We start from the raw sequence: 13099 nt of genomic DNA, 5'->3' as shown, positions 1-13099 counted from the left end.
GGCCACAGTGGCCCTGTGGCCCCAACCACCTAGCTGGGATCGCAGAGCTGGAGCGGGGCCACACTGATCACTCTGAGCAGCACGAATATGGGCGGCTCCCCTCACTCGGTCCCTCGCAGACAGGCACCAAGCTCTGCCCAACTGGCCTCTCTCTAAGGGCCCGGCCCTCCTCCTGCTCTTCACCCGATGAGCTTCCAGAGGGGAGGCCGTGATCCAGGTCTAAGGCATCCCTGGACACAGTGATTGGTCCACCGTGGACACATGACCTAAGTGCATCCAATCAGAGTACATCTTCGCATTTCCCTCGGGAATGCTACAACCAAGACTCTCATCACCCTATTTCAGTGCGTAGCCCCCGGAGCACCCAGCACCCACCCTGGGGCCAAAAGGAAAATCCTCCAGGATACAACCCCAAGAAAACAGAATAAAAAGTTCAGATTGAGAAACTGGGTCCTGATCATGTGTTTGTGTACAGATCAGGCCTTGCCTGGGTCGCCCCCTGCAAAGTATAGTTGTAAGGGCCTAAAAATCCCACTCTGCTGAAGTAAGTTTAGGTTCTATTACTTACAACCAAGAGAATTCTAAAGGATACATGGCAGAGCTGTCCGAATACACAGCTGGGATGATTGTTTGGCCCCCCTGCTGCTCAGGCTCAAAGTCAAGGACCAAGGGTATGGTCTTACCCAGAAGGGTCTGCCCTGCCCCTCCTGAGGCCCCAGGCCCCCTCGGCTGAGAATTTGCCCCAAGCCCTCTGCCCTGCACACCCTCCTCACACACACAGATGACACACAGCACTGGATGGACTTTTATTTTAAAGTCAAAGGCACAGCCTGGATGGGCTGAGGCAGTGACTGTGGATGCCCAGCCCAGACCCTCAAGGCCCTGCCCCCAGCCAGAGGCAGCTATGCCAAGGGGGGTTGGGAGGGGGGGAGAAGGGGCCTCCCCTTATAGGGGTCGCCTACTTCCTTCCTTTGCCCCCAACAGGGGAGAAGCAGGTGACAGAAAGTGAGGCAGAAATGCTTCAGAGGCCTCTCCTTGAACCCGCCCCCCCCCCGCCCCCAGCACAGGTCTTTGGTGGACGTAATTGCACAGACAGTCCATAAAGTGACAGCTAGAGGGGCGCTCCCTCCCAAGAGCAGGGCCTCAGGGGAGGGCAGGGGAGAGGTCCCAGTTTCTCCCCGTGGCAACTCAGTGCGGAGAATGGAGAAACGGGGGAGGAGCCCTTCGGGTGGAGCAGCCCCCTGGGGGAGAAGTGCCTTCTGCCAGATGAGGCACGGTCTTGGCAGAGGCCCCTCCCTCCCTGCATCTCTAACTCTATCTGGTAAGACATAAAAAATTCTCTGCTTATAAAAATACTTCTGCTCTGTCTGGGAGTGGGGTGGGGGGGAAGGGGAGGGAAGGGCAATCCCTGGGGATGGGGCGGGGCCGATACCGAGGCTCCCAGGTCACAGCCCCTATCGGGGGAAGGAGGGGTCGCTGTGGCAGGGGCTAGGAGGGCGGCATGGGGCCGTTGGCTCGTCTGGGGGCTCCCTTGGCGGCGGGGGCCCTGCCCGGGGCGGCGGGCGCGGGGGAGACGCGGCGGGAGGTGGCGGCGCTCCGCAGCTTCTGTTTCCGCCGCTTGGCCAGCGGCGCGTTCTCCACGCTCTTCAGGAAGAAGCCCTCGCGCTTGCCCCGGTTGAAGGCCTGCACGAGAGTAGGAGGTGAGGGCCCCACCACCACCCGCCGGGCCTCGACTTCCAGATCCTAGCTTTAACCCCATCCCGGATCCTCCCTCCCATCCCGCTAGGTCAAGGCCAACAGGTCGTTGGCCTCCAGACTCCCCAAAGGTCAGGGTGGCCACCGACCAGAGGCCAGGACTCAGTCACCTCACCTTTATGGGCTCGGAGGGCGTCGCCTCCTGGAGGCCCCGCCTCCCCAGCCCCGCCTCCCATGGGCCCCGCCCCTCACCATGAAAGTGGCGTTGAGCCCGGAGCGCACAGCTGGCCCCGAGGACTCCAGCACGTCGGGTGTCCGGAGTGGGGGCGAGGAGCGGGCGCTGCCGTCCTGCAGCCATGAGCTGCCCCGCAGCCCCTCGAGCTTCAGCCGCTTGGCGGGGTCCACCGTCAGGAGCCCTGGAGCCAGGGCAGGGAAGGGTTGAGGAGGGGCCGAGCGTGGAGGCTGCGCCCGAGAGAGATCCCAACAGCCCCACTCTCCTCCCTGACCAGTCCCCCAGACCAAACACCTAACCCACTGACGACCCCTGCCCCACCTTGACCCCATGGCCGCCCCCCTCGGTGACACCTCCCACCCCCTCCCACCCCCCCACTCCGCACCTCGGACCAGCTCCTTGGCTTCCTCAGACACGCCCTGCCAGGCCTCCCCGTCAAGAGAGAAGCGCCCCTCGCGGATCTTGCACATGATCTCTGCCGCCTGGCTCTGCCCACCCTGGCCTGAGGCCCCCTGGAAGGGGACCTGCCCCGACAGCATCATGTACTGGGGAGGTGGGGGGGGGGGAGTGAGAACGGTCCAGACTTCAGGGCCAAGACAGGCCAGGAGGCTGACTTAGCCCACCCACAGAACCATTCACCCTCTCCACGAGGGTAACTCCTGAGGCCCATGCATCATGATGTTGACCTCCAACCCCTAATACTCGGGGGCCCTGACCCCAGCACCTAAGCAACCCTGCCTCTCTATTAGGACGACCCCTAAACCCAGCCTCAGAGCAAACCCTGCCACCCCCACCAAGATGACCCCTGTCCTCTGCCTCGGGGGTTGTCCCTGCTGGCCCGCATCAGGAAACCCTCTGGCCCCAGGCTGGAGGCACTCCGAACCGTCCCGGGGACCCCGTCTCATACCAGAATGACACCGAGGCTCCAGAGGTCGCAGGACTCGTCGTAGCCCTGCTGCGCCAACAGCTCGGGAGCCGCATACTGCAGCGTGAAGCAGGGCGTCTGCATGGGCCCCGCGGGGCTCTGCGGGCGCAGCCGCGCGAACCCGAAGTCGATGATCTTCACGGGGGCTCCGGGCGTGTCATCGGCGTACAGAATGTTCTGTGAGGACGGCGGGGCGGCCGTCAGAGACTAGCCCTCCGCGCCTCGGCCCTCCCCGGCTGCCCAAGCCCCACGCCCACCTCGGGCTTGAGGTCCCGATGCACCACGCCCGCCTCCTCGTGCATGAAGCTCACTGCCGACACGAGGCTGCGCAGGATCTGGCTCGCTTCGGACTCGCTGAAGGGCCGCTTCTTGCGGATGTGCTCCAGCAGCTCCCCGCCCCGCAGCAGCTCCAGAACCAGGTACGTGTGCAGCTGCGGGGCGGAGCGGCAGGCCTAGGTCACCACCTGGGTCAAGGTCCGACCTACCGACCGACCCCGGTCCAATCCACACCGGGCCCCACCCACTGACCAGGCCCCGCCCCTAGCCTCAGTCCCCGCCTCTATTCGAGTCCGGAACTCAAGACCACCCGAAAACCACCCTTAGGCCCCACGTCCTTCTGGGCCTCCGCCCCTTTGCCACCTTAAACCCTAGCCCCCTCCACGTCTTCCTCAAATTCTGTTCCCTTGGCCATCCTCAGCTCCGCCTTCCGATCCTCCTGCCCTACTCCACTCAAATCCCACCTCTCTGGCCTGCCACATCCCTCAGCGCCCCCACCCACCCAGTCCTCAGGCCCCTCCTCCTGCCTGCCTCCCCGCCCACCACACCCCCATCCCCCACCCCCAACCCCCCCCACCGGCCCGCAGCCCTCCAAGAGCAGCCTCCTGAGTCCCTGCGTTGTGCCCCAGCCCAAGAAAGGGTCACCTGGTCGTGATGCACGTCATGCAACTTCACCACGTTTGGGTGCGACTGGCAAAGCCGTAGGGCGGCCACTTCTCGCTGCGTGTTCTCCTCCAGCCTGCGGGCAAGGCAGGCGCGGTCAGTGGGGCCGACCTCCGGCCCCGCCTCCCGGAGCCGTCTTCGCCCGGCCCCGCCCAGCCCGGGCCCGCCCACCTGCGGCTGAGGATCTTGACCGCGAACTCCTGGCCACTCTGGCGCTGGCGACAGCGGCGACACACGGAGAAGCTGCCCTGGCCGAGCGCGGGCTCCCGCAGGTCCAGCTCGTACTGCTGGAAGAAGGGCGAGTCCTGGCGGCGAAGGGGGTGCGTCAGAGATCCTACCAGGGAGCCCCTCCAAACCTCACCGCGGTCACACCATGGGCGCCTGCTGAAGCCAGGTCTGGAATCCACGAGCCCGGACACCCCAGAATCAACTCCCCACCCGGGCCCCACCCACCTGCATCATGGCGCTCCTGGCCACCGCTGCCCGGCCAGGCCGGTCTCCAGCGCCAGATGCTTCCAGCACATCCGTCATCATCACCGCGTTGTTATGGTCAAACAGGATGGAGGGCGCCACGAAGGAGTATCCCTGCGGGGTGGAGGGGGGTGGAGGGGGCTTATGGGCATACCGGCTACAGGTGCATATGGAGTCCCTGCAGGTGCATATGGAGTGAGTCCCTGGAAGGGCCAGGCCCAGTGAGGGGCAGGGCTCAGAGGAAAACCCTGGACCAGAGTGGGTGGGGGAGGACGTTGCTTTGGTATGCTGGTGCACACAGGTGGGTGGACATTTCATTCCACCTTGTTCTGTGATCACTTGGGTTCATGTCCCCCCACCAGTCTGCGACTCCACCGTTCTCACCACAGTAAACCCCCCACCCTGAGTGCCAAGGGCATCATTTAGCACAGTGCAGTGACCCAGAAAACGATGGACCCAAGGCATGAAAGGGCCGTGGCCTGGCATCACACACACTTAGCTTATGAGAATTCAAATCCACCCACTGAATACAAAAAGTCTTTATGCCTTCATCTCAAACCAAACATTGGCCTCCTCTGCAAGGGGGGGCTACTGAGGAAATACAAAGAGGCAATTCAAGGGATTCTTAAGGGTAAGTTTAATGACGAATTGTTTTCTCCTAAAAACACAGCCCCACTGTGCACAAGAACGCAGACTCCACACTTGTCTGTTAGGTTCATCGATCTGTCCCCCGGGCCCAGATCCGTGCCAGGCACATTGTAGTCACTCAATACATATTCTTGAATCATTAAATGAATGAATGAGGGGCGCCTGGGTAGCTCAGTCAGTTGGGAGTCCAATTTTTGGTTTCAGCTCAGGTCATGATCTCGGGGTGGTGGGATCCAAGCCCTACATCAGGCTCCAGGCTCAGTGGGGAGTCTGCTGGAGATTCTCTCTCCCTCTCCCTCTCCCCCCCCACCCCCAGCCCAGGCTTGTGCACTCTCTCTCTCTAAAATAAGTCTTTTTAAAAAAATAATAAAATAGTTAAATAAAAATTAAAATAAAAAAAATAAATGAATGAATGAAAGTAACCACTGATTCACAAGAAAGAACTTTCTCAGAACTGTGAGATAATGGGGGCGCCTGGGTGGTGCAGTCAGTAAAGCATCGGACTCTTGGTTTCAGCTCAGGTCATGATCTCGGGGTGGTAGGATCGAGCCCTGCATCAGGCTCCACGGTCAGCATGGAGTCTGCTTTAGACTCCCTCCCTCTGCCTCTGCCCTCCCCCCACCCACTCTCGCTCTCTAAAATAAATTAATAAATCGGTGGAGGGCTGTTCCAACACAGCCAACACTTGGGAGAGCCTCACAGGGGGGCTGACCCATCTACACTTGCTATTGGCCTGTTCTTATTTCATATTTATGGACCATGTCCTACAGGCCAGGCCCCCACACTGGGCAATTAAACGTAGTCCCTGCCTTCTGGGAGCTTCCAGACCAGGGGAGGCAGTCCCAGTAAGGCAGTTAGGATACAACCTGACACGGTGCCACCTCCAGAGGACCAATGCACAAGGAGAGGGCAACCCAGGACCAGAGCGGCGGGGAGGAATTCACACAGGAGCAGCATCATGCAAGGAGGTTCACTTGAGGGTGGCCTGGGTGGCTCAGTTAGTTAAGCGACTGCCCTTGGCTCAGGTCATGATCCCGGAGTCCCGGGATCGAGTCCCACGTCGGGCTCCCTGCTCAGCGGGGAGTCTGCTTCTCCCTCTGACCCTCCTCCCTCTCATGCTCTCTCTCTCTCATTCTCTCTCTCGCAAATAAATAAAATCTTAAAAAAAAAAAAAAAAGGAGGTTCACTTGAAAGGTGAGTGGGAGTGCCAGGTGGGCAGCTACGGGGAAGGTCCTCCAGGTGGAGGGAATTGCATGTGCAAAGGCACAGATGTGTGCTCTGGAACCTCTGAGCTGTTCGTAGGTGGTAGAGTACCAAGTGGGACAACAGTGAGCACTGAGGCTAGGGCACTGAGCAAGGACCGCATCACGCAGGGCCCTGAATGCCGAGCAGTTTGACCTTGCCCAACAGGCCTAAGCTTCTAAAACTGAGTGGAGGGCGCCTGTGCTTCCACACATGTGATATGATTTGCCAGGGGACACGCAAAGCCACAGTATAAACATGGTATCTCTTTCTAGTTATCCACTTAAGCAACTGGATAGTTAAAACAGTATCTTTACATTACAGTAAAGATATATGGAGTAGAAGGGAAGTTATCATGAAGTTTAAAGATAAACCATGTCATTCAAAGACGAGCCCTGCCGTGGCAGTCTGTGTGACTGACAACTCCAGGTACCCCACCAGTGGACGGGGTCTGGGGGGGATGCTGAGTCCTGATCAGAACACAGGGCCTATGCAGGGCCATGAGTCAGCCCCGGTCCAGGGTGGCAGCAGCATCATCCTGTCTCCATGGCACCTGCAGTTCGGTGAGCTCTCACTCACCTGGAAGATGCGAGGGTCCCCAGGCGGGGGGCTGCCAGGGGGTGAGTAGACAGGCTCCAGCCGAGTAAATTCTTCTGCAAAGTTGCCCACATCCAGCTCTGAGCGGATCTGGGGTCGGAATGGGGCTGGAATTTTCCTGGCAGCCAGAGCAGCCCAATCCAGACCCTGGAGAAACGGAATGAGAGATTGGGGGTGAAGGGCAGGAAGTGAAAACCCCTGTCCCCTCAGGCCACCCTGACTGGGCAGCTCCTCCTCAGTGAGGCAAGGGTCTCTCTGGCATTTGGCTGGAAAGCTGTTCTCCCTGCCTCCCTGGCTTCTGTTTTTCTCCCTTTGATAAGAGAATCCCTATTTCCCTTAGAGAATCATCTCTCCACCACACTCAGTCAATTCTGGGACTTTTGTTAGCATTGGCATGCAAAACAAATCTCTTTCTCCAACTGGACTTAAATCTGGAAGGACATGGGCCTGGAACTGCTGGGGACCCCCTCGGGGTCTAATGATGAAGTCCCCATGGAGAACACCCAAGAGAAAAAGAAAGAAATTCTTAAAAACATAAATCCAACACCTGGATGCAGCCTTGCCTGAGGTCAGACCACTCTTCCTCGGACTTTTCACATACAGGAACTAAAACATGCCTTTTTAAGTTTAAGTTAGGATGGCAGAGCCTGTTTGTTGCCTGCCCAACTTCCATATTCCCCGTCTTCCTTCGTACCATAGCCCCAGTGTTATCACAGGAAGCAATCAATGTACACAATTAAAAGCCAGTATTTAACAAACTTCCTTGCACTTAGGGGTGACCCATAACCTGTAAGTAAAAACTGTGACAATCCAGAGAAAGAACCTCAAGAGGAGGGTGAACAGTTGGCATGTGTCCATTTTGCCCTTCCCCTCCTTTCTCCTCCTGATTTCTGCCTAGATGACAGCCTAAATGGCAAGTGCTCCAGCAGCCATTTTGGACCACGAGGCAACCCAGGGGCTGGAGGCCACACGCTAAGAATGGAGGAGAGTTAAAAAAAAACGAAGAAAGGAGCTTGTATTCATGAAAACACCACAGCAGCCCTGGCCCGCCAACCTTTTATATGAGAACAGAAATAAAAAAAAATAAACCTCTATCTTGTTTAGACCACTGTTCACTCCGCTCTCTCTTCTTAGCAGCCAATCTCTCTATTCCAGGGACATCACCATTTTGAGTAGGACTTTTTGTCACTTGCAGCCAAGATGCCTGACTTGGTCTCAAAGGCCCCGGGTCTGGTACCAGGACCTCAGCATTGCTATCACCAAAGGGGCTGTCTTGAGAGCAGGGGGACTGCAGGGAACACCCCTTCTGAGCATCAGCCCTCGAAGACCTTAGGGACTCTCCAGTATGACTGCCGGTCAACCGACTCCCAGAACCCAGGGCCTGGCATGCACGCAGGGTGGGTTTGAGGAATCCGCTTAAGGAAGGGGACACTGCCCAGCCCCTTCCCCCACCAAGGGACAACTTCACCACAAAGACTTAGATTCCTGTCTCAGAAAGCATCTCCAAGGGACCGTGGTAGGAAGATTGGAGATAGCACTCATAGCAAGAGTAACTGAGTGCCTGGCCCACAATAAGTGCCCATAAATGGGCACTTCCGTGACGATGTCAGACAAGTGGCTAATCTGATGCCCACAAGTAAAGAGAACACAGCAGTGAAGTGCACAGGCTTCAAATCATCCAGACCTGGGCTTGGATCTGAGCCCCATCACGTCCTGGCTGTGTGACCTTGGGCAAATGACTTAACCTCTCTGAACTTCAGTTTCCCCATCAGAATGCTTCTGCAGGTTACATGAAATGATGTAACACAGCAGGCGTTCACTGGTACGGGGTCCCGCGAGGCAACGACACTGGCCACGCACAGCGCCCGAGCCAACGAGCTCTCACAAGGAAACAGAATTCACCCTGCACCGCACTCTAATCTGTGCGTGCTCTTAACAACAGAACAAAACCCAAGCGACCGACCAACTGCCCATCTGAATGACAGGCACACAGAGAATGCTGGAACAAAGAACAAAATGCCTGGGTGGGTGCGGAGAGCCCTAAGTGTGACTTTTAGTACTGATGTGAGCCAATAGGAGACCTGCAATCGATCCCCAGCTCTACACCATTTCCTGTGCCATCCGGAGCAGGTCGCCTCCCTTCTCTGAACCTGTCCAGTGAAAGGACCAACGAAGGCATTCTCAAGTCCCTGCCAGCCCTGACAGTCAGTGAACCTACAATTCTTTCCCCCAGGAACACTCCTTCCAAGTTGCACCAGAGATGGAGAAGACAAACCCGCTTTATCTGGCAGTTTTTCTAAGTCAGGTGAAATCAGCTGGTCTCAGATCATCCCTCCAGGGTCCCCCAACCCAGAGCAGCGGCCCGGTCTGGGTAGCGTGCGGAGAGCTGTGGCGGGGAGTCAGGAACCTCACCTGGAAGAAGGGGTGGTTCCTGACTTCCTGTGCCCCCTGGGGCCCCGCGCCCAGCCGCTTCTTGGGGTCCTTGCAAAGCAGCCGCCGCAGCAGGTCCTGTGCCACAGGCCCGATCCGGGGGGGGAAGGGAGGGGAGCACTTCAGGATCCGTCTGGGAGGATTGGGGGGGCGTCAGGGGCAGCGAGCCCCCTCCCCAACCCTGCCCAGGCCCCTCCCTGCCCCCCCTTCTTGTCCAGCCCCGCTCACCGGGACACCTCTGCCTGCGTGTTCCTCTCACCCTCCAGTGTGAAGGGCGAGGCCCCAGTCAGCAGTTCGAAGAGCAGGATGCCCAGGCTCCACCAGTCCACCGCCTGCCGGGGCAGAGCCAGGGTGAGGGCCTGTGGCCACCCCTACCTCACCCCACCGCCACTCCCCACCCACTCCCCCGCGAACCCACCTTGCCATGCCCCGACTTGCTGCGGATAATTTCGGGGGCCATGTACTCGATAGTGCCACAGAAGGAGAAGGTTCGTTCTTTCTGGGAGGGCAAGAGGACCCATTTGGACACCCAGCAGTCCCCAAGGCTCAGAGTAGGACTCGCTGGACTTGTGAGGGTTGGAACAGGGGGGCAGCGCCTCCTGAAGGCAGGGCCTGGACCTGTTTACCTCTGCGCGGCCAAAACACAGAGCCAGGCACGGAGCAGGAGACAGGAAGGCGGAGGCTTGCATGGGGGTGCAGGAGGCAGGGAGAGTGCCCCTCGCTCACCTCCTCCGTCAGGAACTCCTTGCTAAGCCCGAAGTCTGTGAGGACGATGTGGCCCTCGGAGTCAAGCAGCACATTCTCCAGCTTCAGATCTCGGTAGATGATACCCAGCTGGTGGGAGCGAGAGCGGTGCTGAGCCTTCCTCCCCGACATCCCCACCTCCTACGGCTCGTGCCCAGGCACCAAGACCCAGCTCGAGATAAGGGGAGCCCCCTAGAGAAGGGGTCTCCGGTGCAGCAGTGGGCCCAGGCACCGGGCCATCAGATGGCAAAAGCCATTTCCGATGTAAAAGCAAGGAAGGAGGACACCATGGGAACAGGCCCCAAGGCCCCAGAGGGAAGGAGAGCCTGTGTGAAGAGTCCCATTGCAAGAAGGCCTTGGGAGCCAAGGCATGAGGTCTCCATTTGAGGAAGTTCTGCGAGCGTGGCCCCGGGAGGCAGTCCCGAGTTCCCTGTCGGAGGAAAGCCCCTCTGAGGGGGTGCCACAGGGGGGCTGGGGGGGGGGGAGACCCCTCCCCAGGCAGCGCTAAGGCCTTCCTTCCAGATGCATCCAGGCCCAGCCCCCACCAAGACCACCCAAGAGAGAGCGCTTCGAGGCTGCCATGTCTGGAGGCCCCTCAGTGCCTGTGGCAAGAGCCCGGAGGCCGGGTCCTCACCCACCTTGTGCAGGTGCTCCAGGGCCAGCACGATCTCGCCCCCATACACGCGCACCTCGGCCTCTTTGAAGTGCTGGCGCTGGTAGAGGTGGGTGAACATCTCGCCTCCACTCACATAGTCTGGGGGGTGGAATGGGGGTTGGGACGCAACGCCGACCGAGCGGCCCCACCTGCCTCCGTGGCCCCCAAGGTCGGTGGGTGCCCGCCCTTACCCAGGATGAGGTGCAGCTTGGCGTCCGTCTGGAAGGCGTAGTGCAGCGTAACCAGGAAGGGTGCCTGGCGCACCAGCTCCAGCACGGAGCGCTCGGTGCGTGTGTGTTCCTGCGTCTTGGCGCGCTGCACCAGGGCTGCCTTACGCAGCACCTTCATAGCATACAGCTTCCCTGCATCGTGCCCGACTGCTTTCCGCACCAGGAACACCTTCCCGTAGGCTGTGGGAGCAGTGGGCGAGCGGAGGGGTAGACCGTGAGCGGAAGGGTGGTGCGGACTGGTGGGGGCGGGGGCGGGGGCGATGCCAACCCAGAGGGCGTGCACACTGGGGGAAGGAGCTGGAGTGAGAGGCAAGGGTGCAAAAGGCTGACACAGCCCCGGAGGGCCCACAAAAGCGGGGAGGAGATGTGCAAACCAGGCTGGAAGACGTGCAACTCCTGGAGGCTTGCCATGCAGGGTGGGGGCAGAACATGGGCAGAGCTGGGGCAGATCAGACAGATGCAGGGGGATGCAAAGTGGACGGGGGAGGGATGTGCAAACCCAGGCCGGGGGAACTTGCAAAGCTGGGAGTGAGCAAAGCAGGAGACCAGGCTCGCATATGGAGGTGTGCAAAGCCCTGGGGAGGGCTGCAAGCCCTGGAGGGTGTTGGCAAATCCCGGAGGACCTTGCAGGGAGGAGCAACAGAATGTGGAGCGGTGCTAGGAGTAGGCATGTCCCTGGGAGTGGGCATGCAAACCCTGGCAGGGCAGGGCGGGGCAGGCAAGGCGGGCCGTGCTGGGAAAGGGTGGGGGGCATCGCCGGAGGCCTGGCCCAGGCCCAGGAGGGTGCGCCGCCGAGAGGCCCAGCGCACCAGGCTCGGGACACCTGCCCCGGGGGTGGGGGTCCTCACCTCCCGTGCCCAGCACCTTGAGCAGCTCGAAGTTCTCGACGCTCACCTTCTCCTCGTGCCCGGTCAGGTTGGCTGTGGGCACAGGAGGCGAATGAGCCCGGCCGGTGCATGCCCCCCTCCCGGCCCAGCCCCGGCGGCCCTCACGCGGCCCCGCGCCCCCTGGCCGCCCCCCGCCCCACCTTCGGTGATCCGCAGCTCCACGGCGCAGCCCTCGTCCTCGTCCTCGTCCCCCATGGCGTGCGGGTCGCCGGGGGCCCGCGCGGCTCTGCTCCGGGCGGCGCCGGTTACATGGCGGCTCCGGCCGGGGCGGGCGCTTCCTGGTGCCGCCTCCGGGGGCCGAGGCGGGCGCCGGCGCCGCCTCCCGCTCCCCGCCCCGCGCGGCCTGAGTCAGGCGGCTGGAACGTGACGGCGCCGGGCGGCGGGTGGGCGCGTGGGGGCGGCCGGGCTCCCTCGGGCGCGCGGGGCCGGCGGCGGGGCTGTGCGCTCCGGGACCCGTGCGACCCTCCTGGGGACCTGGGAACACCCTTTGGGAGCCGCATCTGGGGTCCGGGGAGAACCTGGAGCTTCTACTGGGTGGCCACTCCCGAGCCAGGTGTCTGCCCGGGGGCCCGCTGAAGCCAGCGGGGATGAGACACGGGAGCCCGCGCCCCAAGGGGGCTGGGGGGGGGCACCGAGGCGCTTTGGAACCGCCCCCTCCGGGGTGCCAGGCCGAAGGGCAGCCATGCATCTCTGTCCAGTTCTTAGCCGCCAGCCAAAGTGAGGCATTTCAGAGAGATCTCAATTCACTCACTCAGTTTTGATCACCCCTTGACCAGGACAAAGAGGGGGAGGCGATGTGCAGGTTTCCTTGACAGCCTGAAGCCTCAGGGCTACCCTTTTCCAGGTGCTGCCCTGGAGGCCTCTGCCCAGCACCTCTCACTCAAGTGTGGACTTGCCTGTGCAGGGGAGGGCCTGGGGGCTCAGGGGCCCTGACCACCCTGTCTCTGGGCAGCGCCTGCCCAGGGAGCACCTGCAGGGGGCGCTGAGAGGGTACTGGAGCCAAGCCCAACTCTGTGACAGGAGGGGTGGCTGATTTCCTGACCAATCTCTTCAGAGTGGGCCTGTGGAAGCACGGCAGCCCCCAGCCACCCTTCGCAGCCCAACCAGTGCCACGCACCTCTCACGTGCTTCTGTCCCGACGTCCCCAAGCCCAGCACAGAGCCCAAAGTAACCTCACAGGGGGCCTCCTCTCACGGTCCGGCCCAGGGCCCCTGGCTGGCCTGTCCTCCAGAGCCTCCCTGACGACTGACAGGAGCCACCAACAGAGCAGGGTGGTCATCAGAGCCCCCAGGCTGAGGCCTATGGGGAGGGGCTTTCAGCTCCTCAGCCCTGCTGGAGGCCGGGGGTCGGCTCCCACCTCACCACACTCTGAAGCTTGGGCTGAGAGGAGAGCAGAGCCGTCAG

At 60.8% G+C, this 13099-nt stretch overlaps 1 protein-coding gene across 2 annotated transcripts; it reads right to left on the bottom strand.

The window, feature by feature from the left end:
* Nucleotides 1–792: 792 nt before the first annotated feature.
* Nucleotides 793–11955, bottom strand: RPS6KA4 (ribosomal protein S6 kinase A4). 2 transcript variants are annotated; one of them, XM_035013154.1, is made up of 17 exons: nucleotides 11836–11955; nucleotides 11657–11728; nucleotides 10770–10988; nucleotides 10562–10677; nucleotides 9906–10013; nucleotides 9598–9678; nucleotides 9408–9511; nucleotides 9162–9312; nucleotides 6732–6896; nucleotides 4245–4376; nucleotides 3963–4096; nucleotides 3774–3867; nucleotides 3110–3283; nucleotides 2835–3029; nucleotides 2313–2472; nucleotides 1948–2111; nucleotides 793–1683 (listed from the first exon to the last, which is right to left on the bottom strand). In XM_035013154.1, exons 1-17 carry the CDS (start codon nucleotides 11888–11890, stop codon nucleotides 1489–1491), a joined length of 2319 nt encoding a protein of 772 aa, XP_034869045.1. In that variant the 5' UTR covers nucleotides 11891–11955; the 3' UTR covers nucleotides 793–1488. The 2 variants fall into 2 exon arrangements, with proteins under 2 accessions (XP_034869045.1, XP_034869046.1); XM_035013155.1 differs by having other exon boundaries at nucleotides 11703–11728; nucleotides 11836–11876.
* Between the last annotated feature and the right edge of the window lie 1144 nt (nucleotides 11956–13099).

The sequence above is a fragment of the Mirounga leonina genome, unplaced genomic scaffold (genome assembly GCF_011800145.1).
Source record: "Mirounga leonina isolate KUSES-001 unplaced genomic scaffold, KU_Mleo_1.0 Mir_166, whole genome shotgun sequence".
NCBI lineage: Eukaryota > Metazoa > Chordata > Mammalia > Carnivora > Phocidae > Mirounga > Mirounga leonina.
This window is presented reverse-complemented; position numbering and strand designations above follow the sequence as displayed.

What these genes read in the sequence shown, in the direction of transcription:
- RPS6KA4 (XM_035013154.1), bottom strand. Translation starts at nt 11,890, where the DNA reads ATGGGGGACGAGGACGAGGACGAGGGCTGCGCCGTGGAGCTGCGGATC. An exon ending in CAAGGTGCTGGGCACGGGAG is followed by an intron (nt 10,989 to 11,656) that starts GTGAGGACCCCC and finishes CTGCTCCCACAG; the next exon opens with CCTACGGGAAGGTGTTCCTG. An exon ending in ACGCAGGCAGAGGTGTCCCG is followed by an intron (nt 9,313 to 9,407) that starts GTGAGCGGGGCT and finishes CAATCCTCCCAG; the next exon opens with ACGGATCCTGAAGTGCTCCC.